Source organism: Hemitrygon akajei, chromosome 5 (assembly GCF_048418815.1).
Source record: "Hemitrygon akajei chromosome 5, sHemAka1.3, whole genome shotgun sequence".
Taxonomy (NCBI): Eukaryota; Metazoa; Chordata; class Chondrichthyes; order Myliobatiformes; family Dasyatidae; genus Hemitrygon; species Hemitrygon akajei.
The window spans coordinates 142,951,809-142,961,419 of NC_133128.1; the positions used below are offsets into that span (position 1 = coordinate 142,951,809).

The window sequence follows — 9,611 nt, forward strand, 5'->3', positions numbered from 1 at the left end:
AAGGATATTATCAAACATTTCATCAATGATTATTCTAGAAATCTCATTTACTTACACATATTTGTGTGCAAATCACAGAGAACAATTATTGACTTTATTCAGGCTGGACAGAACTAATGACTGCTGCCAGGTGAAAATTGCCAAGAAATTTCTGTGCCAACTTTCCCTGCACTCAAACATTTTTCTGGTATGATTTCTGCACCAAATGAGAACACAAGGCATGTACCAAATGTTTATTTTTCCCTTGGGAGATTTTGGGTGCAAACTATGATCTTCAGTGATCACACTAGGATTGCATCACCTTGGGTCTTCATAGTGGTCTTAATATGTTGGGCACAGAATCTGTCAGCCTCAAGTTTTAATTGGGAACATATCGGCCATTCTCCTCCCACCCCACTGGAATGTATGTAGAATTTGAGAATGTGGAAATTACATGACATTTGATGAAGTGCTGCAGAAAATACTGTTTGGTAAGTTTAAATCATATGGAACTGTGCAAGCTGCCCCAGTGCCATCTCAATGTGCCTCCAGCTTTTTGCATGACTCAGATACTGCTCAATTCATAGAATGCCTGGCAAATAGGGTTGTGGGACAGCTTGTGAATTATAGGGGGCAGATGTTGATCCTGGCTCCATACAGACCAGCACTATGTTAAGTCCACATGGGAAATCTGGTGCTTGGCTGGTGGTTACGTAACTGCTGCATTCACCTGCCATTCAAGGTGAAATTGCTTGACTTTGTTTGCTTCAGAATTTTTGTGGGCAACATCGCACTGACTGTTGGGCATTACTGCACTGGGACTTACTACTGCAGCAAAGTTGAATTCACCTGCTTTAACCTCTGAAGAGAACAACAGGTCTGTTGTCGGCATTGTGCACTTCTGGATGTTGTCACCAGGCAAGAACTGCTCTCACATTGTCTTAGGAATGCCCCACCAGAGCCCAAAGATTATTCACAAAGGGTTCCACTTAATAATATGTAAGGTGGCCCATAAAGGCACTGGTGTTTCTGGAGAACGCCCAAGATGTGCTCATTTCTTCATACGTGTGGTTGCTTGGCAACGAAGACTCCCCTCAAGATGTACAAACAAGCTGGATCAACTCAGCAGGTCGGGCAGCATCTGTTGAAATGAGCAGTCACCGTTTCGGGCCGAGATCCTTCATCAGGACAAGACTCCCCTCTTATTCCTGACTAGCTGCTGCCTGTTACAACTGGAGCTGAGAGCTTATGCAGGGACAGGCATCTATTCCTAGGGATTGCGGTCAGCAGGCTGACAGTAACAATACCTCTGCTGACTGGTCTATCGGCAATACAGCCCATACAGGTCGTCCATTTTGGTGATGACTTGCTGCATGCTCTGTAACTGGACAGCAGGTAAAGAGGAAAAAGTGGAGGTTGAAGTGGTGGAGGACGGGGATGATAAGGAGGAGAAAGAATAACTTCATTAAACCTTGGCAAAAACAGCAACATTTATCAGAATGGTCCTTCGACACCAGCTCAATTCAATGGAGAGATTATGCACCTCAGTGTTGTGTTCCATGTTAAGGGGAGGTGTGAAGATTTCATAGGCTGGACACATAGAGATACTATTTTGAAAGGTTTGGATTGTCTATTGATATGGATGCATTGTGAAGATTACGATTAGTTTGGTCAGGAGTGATGTCGGGAAACACTGGTATATGCAAATAGTAGTTGAAATTTGGAATTGTCTCCTGCAAATAGATCTATGACAAAAAAACCAAGTGGATAATCTGCAGAATGAGGGTTTTAAAAGGGACATAGGACAGTCCAGTCACCATGTCACCGAACAGATCAGTGACGGCAGTGTGAGATTGCTCATCCTCTTCTGATGTTTTCATGCTCTTACCCAGTCTCCCTTAATCACGCTAATGGTAATTGGCTTAATTGTACCTTGTGTTCTGCATTCTAGCCACATGATTGTTTATTTTAAATTCATGCGTTCTTTTGCCAATACTTGCCCAGCCCTAAACAGTCTTCCCTTGCCTAATTCCATCAACCAACTGTTTATATCATGACCAGTTTTAATTTAGGCTAGCTTAGTCTCAGCATATGGGCAGGTTTAATTCCAGATCTGAAAATTTAGACCCATAAGCACACAACCGCCTGACCAATATTAAATTCTGAGAGACAGTGGGATCATTGTTGCCAGGATACATCACAAAACACATTGCCTTAGCCCAATATTGTAGCAACTAGAGGGAAAACAGCAGTCTCATCGGAGAAGTTTAAGACTGAAATGTTTCCCAAGTGGGATTAATTACTTGAGAACTCATACACACTTTTTTCCGAAATGGCATGGTGGAAGCCAATTACATGTTCCTGGTGGGAAAAGACAGAAAGGGAAAATAAACCTTCTATCGTTTCATAGATAGATTTGTTAAAGGGGAAGAGCAGTTTCTTGTACTTTCACAACGAGCAACTTTCCCATGGAAGGTACTTATAGATCTGAGTACCTCAGCCTCAACCACACCTCACAGGTGTATTAGCATCATTGCCCCCGAGTAAGGCAGATTTATTGAGGGGTAAATAAGATGCTGCTACAACTTATGAACCTGGTGAGCCACCGAAAAGAATGGAGTTCCTCTACATGTCCACTACCCAGAGAACAGCACAAAGGATGCACTCAGACTGATCTGTGTTGGCTTCATGGCTTAGGTAATCAGTCTTCCCTCAGAGAAATTGACCAGATTTCCCAGCAGGCAATCTACGATACCAAGTTCATCACCAGGGGCAGATTCAATTAGATAGGTCTTCTCTTTTTACTAGCCTCCCAGCTTTTGGGCAGCGGAGTTAGCTGGATTACTCATCTCCCAGTATACGGGCAGTGGAATTAGCTGGTTTGCTGTTGCATGGAGCTAGCATGTATATGGCGGGCTGAATAGCCTACTTTTAAGCTGAAACTTTTCTGTGATGCAGTCTTGAACTTTCATCTTTCAAGTGCTTCGAACTTACATTGAAGTGAGGTTGACAGATTCTTGATTGGTCAGGGCATGAAGGGATATGGGGAGAAGGCAGGAGATTGGGACTGAGAGGAAAATTGGATCAGCCATGATGAAATGGGGGAGCAGCCTCGATGGGCTAAAAGGCATAATTCTGCTCCTATATATTATGGTCTTATGGAAGTCTTGCACTCTACATTCTGCCACGACTCTTCTGATAGCATCAACACTCCCCCGACCCCAATCCCCTCAGGTTGCAACTACGTCAGTGCCCACTTTATCTGTTACCTCCTGCACCTAATGAAGTGACCACACAGTATGTTTGTGTTCTTCTGCTGCTGTAACCCATCCACTTCAACATTTGGCATGTTTTGCCTTCAGAGATGCTCTTCTTCACACCACTGTTGTAACATTTGTTTATCTGAGATACTGTTGCCTTCCTGTCAGCTCGAACCGGTTATGCCATTGACCTCTCTCATTAACAAGACGTTTTCACCCATACAATGTTGCTCACTGGATGTATTTTTGGTTTTTTGCACCATTCTCTGTAAACTCTGGAGACAGATGTGGGTAAAAATCCCAGGAGAGCAGCTTCTGAGGTACTCAAACCACCCCATCTGGCACCAACAACAATCATTCCATGGCCAAAGTCACTTAGATCACATTTCTTTCCCATACTGATGTTTGGTCTGAACAACAACTGGAACCTCTTGACCATGTCCACATGCTTTTATGCATTGAGTTGTGGCCATATGATTGGCTGATTGGATATCTGCATTAACGAGCAGGTGTACAGGTGTACCTAACAAAGTAACACTGAGTGTATATGCAATGGTTACATTGACATAGAGGGACTGGACTGGGACCAAAATGAATCTCAGGGTAGTATATGGTGACATATGCGCACTTTGATAATAAATTTACTTTGAACTTTGGACCTGCAAGAATAGTGTAATAGTATTGAAAAGCTAAACTGAAAGGGATTGGCAGGCAAAATGGTCCTGATACAAATAGAATAAAAGAGCGTGTTGGATAGAGTTGTCAAATTTGATACTGGGTCCACGAGGCTGTAATCCAACAAAGCTTGACTCTTGCATCTAGGATGTGCAAAATCACCATCACCCTAAACAGAATGAAACAACTTGTCAGTTGATTTGGTGAAAAATCCTTTCTAGACAGTCCCTTGGGATTGAGAATGACTTTGTTCCACAGTGGTTCTATGGCCCCCGAGGAGACTGATGGGACAGGCAAATAGGAGGGGTGGACGCACCTGACAAGAAGGCCAGTTGGGTGTTTTATGATCAGTCAGTCTGAGGCCTCGGTCGGTCAGACTTGACCATGGATATTGCATCCCAGCTGTCTAGATACACAAGCCTGTGCAGTACGATATGGAGAGCAAGCTGTTGCCCATGTAGCAAGCTCCCCCTCTCCATGCATCTGATGAACCCAAAGGAACGGCAGAGACTGATACAGATTGGTATAAGCAGCATCGCAGGAGTTACCAGTCAGCATTGAACTCAATATAGGACTGCCTTAGGGACTCCAGCTTCAGATTTTACTCTCGGGGTTTACTCCCAAAACCTTCCCCATGAGTAGGTATAGTCGCAAGGCAGCGGAGGTTTGGGATCAGAGTATTCCTTCTCCTAGATGAGCTGTCAAACATGGCTGATGAGCCCCATCTGCCCGAAGCAAGTGGTTTTAAGGTGCCAATAACCTTTGCCCCTTCTCCTGTGGGCTTGATAGCAGCCACACATGAAGGCCAGGAGCTGGGCTTGGCAGTCAGAGGCTGCTTGAGGCACACACCATTGGGAGCATTTAATTGGTAATAGGAGCTTGTCCCCATTACCGCCCTCAACTATAACAGCCTCAAGGTGTGGGAGATATTAGCAGGAGATACACTCTCATCAAGTTAGCATGTATGGAGAACGTTCACTAACTAACTTCAAATCAACATTTGCTTCCAATATTTTGGCAAGGGATTGGATTTGACTTTTGTCCTTTGTTGAATGATCCCTAAAGAAAGTAATGGGCATTATTAATTCATCCTTTTCATAAAAAGGTCTCAGAAGTGTCAGCAACTTCAAAGTCAGAAGTTGAATCTGCATTTTGTGAAAAATGATAATGGAATTCCACTAAATGATATTTGGCTTGACTAGATTTTGACATCAAAACAAAATTCACCTAGTACTGAAAAGGGGACAGGACTTTGGAAAATAAATCAAATAAACACAGGCATCACGGGCATGAATGAATGGACTTTCATCTTTATCTTTGTCAAATTAAGGTGGCATTCAGTAATTGACAGAATATAACCTATAGTGCATTCTCAGTTAGGTGGAGAGTAAAACAGCTCTCTCACTATGAAACTAAATTACAGAAACTAGAATTCTAATCTAAAGAGTCAGTTAAAGTGGTTCAAATCAAATTCATTTAAATTTGGACTGAATAATGAGAGAAAAGCTTCAATATATCTTGGCAAATATCTAGCAGCAGAAATAATCCCAGTTGGGCTGGTCCAATGGCTTAATTACAAAAGTTTATGAACATTTAATTAGCAATGGTTAAAGATGGGCCAGAGGAAACACCTGAACCTGTAATAAGGTGAGTTCTTAGAATGAGCAATATCCAGGTGCACTGTTTGGCAGTACTTGCTACCCCAGAGAGTTAAGAAATATTTTTTTCACAATTCTCAACTTATTTTTGTATGTAGTTTCTGTATAGCTGCTCTTTATCTCAGAAAGGCTAAATGCCAACTGACCTTTTCTATAGGCGGGCAGTCTAGATTTAGATTGTCACTGTCGTCTAATGTCGGACTGGTCACCTAAAACCGAAAAGTGGAGGAATTTCTTCACTTAGAGGATTGTGAATGAGTGAAATTCTACCCAGCAAAAAAAGAGAGAGGGAATGAATAGCTCATTTTGGGGTTTTGGCCTGTGTGATGCCACTGGGATCAGTGTTGGAGACCCATCTGTTCAAAATCCTTAAACATGCTTTCGATGACGATGTGTTATCAACATGTATTATGATGCATTTATTATTATCATTACTATTATTAAAATATTATTACATTGTGCTATGTAATGATCATAAATTAGCATTAATAACTACTTGTAATTAATAATATTTATTATTATCCTTATCATCATTATGATATATCGAAGTATGTTGACGGCACAACATGAAAGGAGGGTGCTGAAAAGTGTCAAGGGTTGAAGAAGGGATAAATACTTATACATAACAGGTGGGTTATAATGTTAAGAATAGAAGCATGGAGTATCCTTTAAATGTGGGAAGATTGAAAGGTGTTAGAGGTCAGAAAGACTTAAGTATGCTAATACGTGAATCATTGAATGTCAAAGAAGGTATATTGCAAAAGGTAGAAAATATGTTTTACTAAAATAGCATAGTGCCCTCGTAAAAAGTCTCTACTGAGTAAATTTAACCATATAACCATATAACAATTAGAGCACGGAAACAGGCCACCTCAGCCCTTCTGGTCCGTGCTGAACCGAACGCTTACTCTCACAAGGGTACTAATTAAGGCGGGTACTAATAGATGTTATGTTACGTTTTGTAACTCCAAAACAGAAGACTAATTAAAAGAAAAAACATGGAGCTGGGAGATGTATGCCTTAGTTTCATTTACTTTATGACGTGGTGGGGTGATGACATATACCATTCACGTACTTTTAATATAACCCATAATGAATTATTTAAATGAACAACGATGCTTACTCAAACAATGTATTTACAATGTTACTCAAATATTACTGAAATATTAAATACACAACAATAGACTTTCGTGCATTAAAGGAATGGAAGTATATAAATTAGTACAGGAAATTTTTGTCAAGGCCAAACATCAGCCATGGTCTTATTGACTGTCAGAGCAACCACAAGGGATCAGATGACTTACTTCTGCTTTGAGTTATTGGGTTCTAATGTTCAATGGCACGTAGTAGTGGCAGACATTGTGCCAAGATAAGGTACTGCATACATTACAATCTGCACAAGTGAGCAGTAATACCTGTGCTATATTGAACGGTTCCTTTGAAGACTTGTCCTGATGTAGCAGTAAAGTCCATCTACCGGTCTCGTGTGTGTGCACAAGGTGCAGGGAACCTTCAGTAGACTAGCTCCAGGGACAGCAGATTCGCTGAATGAGGAAAGATCCTGTAGACTGAGACTGTGTTCTTCATCGTTTGAAAGGATGAGGGCAGATGGCAAAGAATCTTATAAATTGTCCTGGAGCTTAACTGGCCAGAATCAGGTTTAATATCACTGGCATGTGACGTGAAATTTGTTAACTTAGCAGCAGCGTTTCAAAGCAATACATAATCTAGAAGAGAAAAATAATAATAATAAATAAAATTTAAAAAGAATAAATAAACAAGTAAATCAATTACAGTATACATATACTGAATAGATTAAAAAAGCAAGCAAAAAAAACTAGAAATACTGTATATTTTTAAAAAAGTGAGGTAGAGTCCAAAGCTTCAATGTCCATTTAGGAATCAGATGGCAGAGGGGAAGAAGCTGTTCCTGAATCACTGAGTGTGTGCCTTCAGGCTTCAGTACCTGATGGTAACAGTGAGAAAAGGGCATGCCCTGGGTGCTGGAGGTCCTTAATAATGGACACTGCCTTTCTGACACAGTGCTCCCTGAAGATGTCCTGGGTACTTTGTAGGCTAGTATCCAAGACTAAGCTGACTAGATTTACAACCCTCTGCAGCTTCTTTCGGACCTGTGCAGTAGTGCCCCCCCCCCACCACCCCCATACCAGACAGTGATGCAGCCTGTCAGAATGCTCTCCATGGTACAACTATAGAAGTTTTTGAGTGTATTTGTTGACATGCCAAATCTCTTCAAACTCCTAATAAAGTATAGCCACTGTCTTGCCTTCTTTATAACTACATCAATATGTTGGGACCAGATTAGATCCTCAGAGATCTTGACACCCAGGAACTTGAAACTGCTCACTCTCTCCACTTCAGATCCCTCTATGAGGATTGGTATGTGTTCCTTTGTTTTACCCTTCCTGAAGTCCACAATCAGCTCTTTCGTCTTACTGACGATGAGTGCCAGGTTGTTGCTGCGGCACCACTCCACTAGTTGGCATATCTCACTCCTGTATGCCCTCTCGTTACCACCTGAGGTTCTACCAACAATGGTTGTATGGTCAGCAAATTTACAGATGGTGTTTGAGCTATGCCTAGCCACACAGTCATGGTTATATAGACAGTAGAGGAGTGGGCTAAGCACACACCCCTGAGGTGCACCAGTGTTGATCGTCAGTGTGGAGGATATATTATCACCAACCTGCACAGATTGTGGCCTTCCAATTAGGAAGTCGAGGATCCAATTGCTGAGGGAGGTACAGAGGCCCAGGTTCTGCAACTTCTTAATCAGGATTGTGGGAATGATGGTATTAAATGCTGAGCTATAGTCGATGAACAGCGTCCTGACGTAGGCATTTGTGTTGTCCAGGTGGTCTAAAGCTATGTGGAGAGCCGTTGAGATTGCGTCTGCCATTGACCTATGGTGGCGATAGGCAAATTGCAATGGGTCCAGGTCCTTGCTGAGGCAGGAGTTCAGTCTAGTCATGACCAACCTCTCAAAGCATTTCATCACTGTCAATGTGAGTGCAACCAGGTGATAATCATTAAGGCAGCTCATATTATTTTTCTTAGGCACTGGTATAATTGTTGTCTTTTTGATGCAAGTGGGAACTTCCGTCCATAGCAGTGAGAGGTTGATAATGTTTTTGAGTATTCCCGCTAGTTGGTTGGCAAAGGTTTTCAGAGGCTTACCAGGTACTCCATCGGGAGCTTCTGCCTTGCAAGGGTTCACTCTCAATCTCTTTAAAGACAGCCTAACATTGGCCTCTGAGACGGAGATCACAGGGTCTTCAGGTGCAACAGGGATCTTCACAGCTGTAGTTATGTTCTCCCTTTCAAAGTGGGCATAGAAGGCGTTGAGTTCATCTGGTAGTGAAGCATCGCCGCCATTCCTGCTATTGGGTTTCGCTTTGTAGGAAGTAATGTCTTGCAGATCCTGCCAGAACTGCCGTGCATCCGGTGTCATCTCCAACCTCATTTGAATTGTCTCTTCGCCCTTGAAATAGCCCTCCATAAATCATACCTGGTTTTCTGGTCGGATGCAGGGAGCATATTTCCCCCAGATGACAAGCCCTGGACCCTTTGAGGTCAACTGTTAAGACTGAGATAAGGAATCACTCGGAGGGTGGAGAAACATTGCTATTATCTACTCCAGCAATTCTGAAGAGAGAGGAATAGATTTCTGGAATTGACAGGAATTATTGGACATGGGGATAGTGCAGGGATATGATGGAAAATCTTGTGCAATCCTGCTCAATGTCAGAGGAGACTGGAAGGATTGAAGTTCCTTAACGTGTTCCAAATTCTTCTGCTCTTATGTTTCCAGTGTTTTGGATTCAGCCGTTAATCTCTCTGACCCAGTTCACATAAAAAGTGAATTTGAACAATTTGGTAGTTGTGTCACCATCATTGTTCAATCCAATTTCAGGTGCATTCCCTCTGGAGAAGCCTGCCACTAAGATAAAGCTGAGGTGAAATATGGGCAATACTGAAATACATCTCAAAGCTTTCACGGTTTCAAAGGTACTTTTAA

At 42.1% G+C, this 9,611-nt stretch overlaps 1 protein-coding gene across 1 annotated transcript; it reads right to left on the minus strand.

Moving 5' to 3' along the window:
- Positions 1-6,596: 6,596 nt before the first annotated feature.
- On the minus strand, positions 6,597-9,292 carry LOC140727382 (uncharacterized). The gene is made up of 2 exons (XM_073044663.1): positions 8,280-9,292; positions 6,597-7,299 (listed from the first exon to the last, which is right to left on the minus strand). The coding sequence occupies exons 1-2, from the start codon at positions 9,090-9,092 to the stop codon at positions 7,264-7,266; spliced, it is 849 nt and encodes a 282-aa protein (XP_072900764.1). The 5' UTR covers positions 9,093-9,292; the 3' UTR covers positions 6,597-7,263.
- Positions 9,293-9,611: the final 319 nt, after the last annotated feature.

Coding starts and splice junctions, on each gene's coding strand:
- LOC140727382 (XM_073044663.1), bottom strand. CDS start 9,092: ATGGAGGGCTATTTCAAGGGCGAAGAGACAATTCAAATGAGGTTGGAG. Junction 7,300..8,279: donor GAAGGCCACAATCTGTGCAG/GTTGGTGATAAT, acceptor TTTCTCTTCTAG/ATTATGTATTGCTTTGAAAC.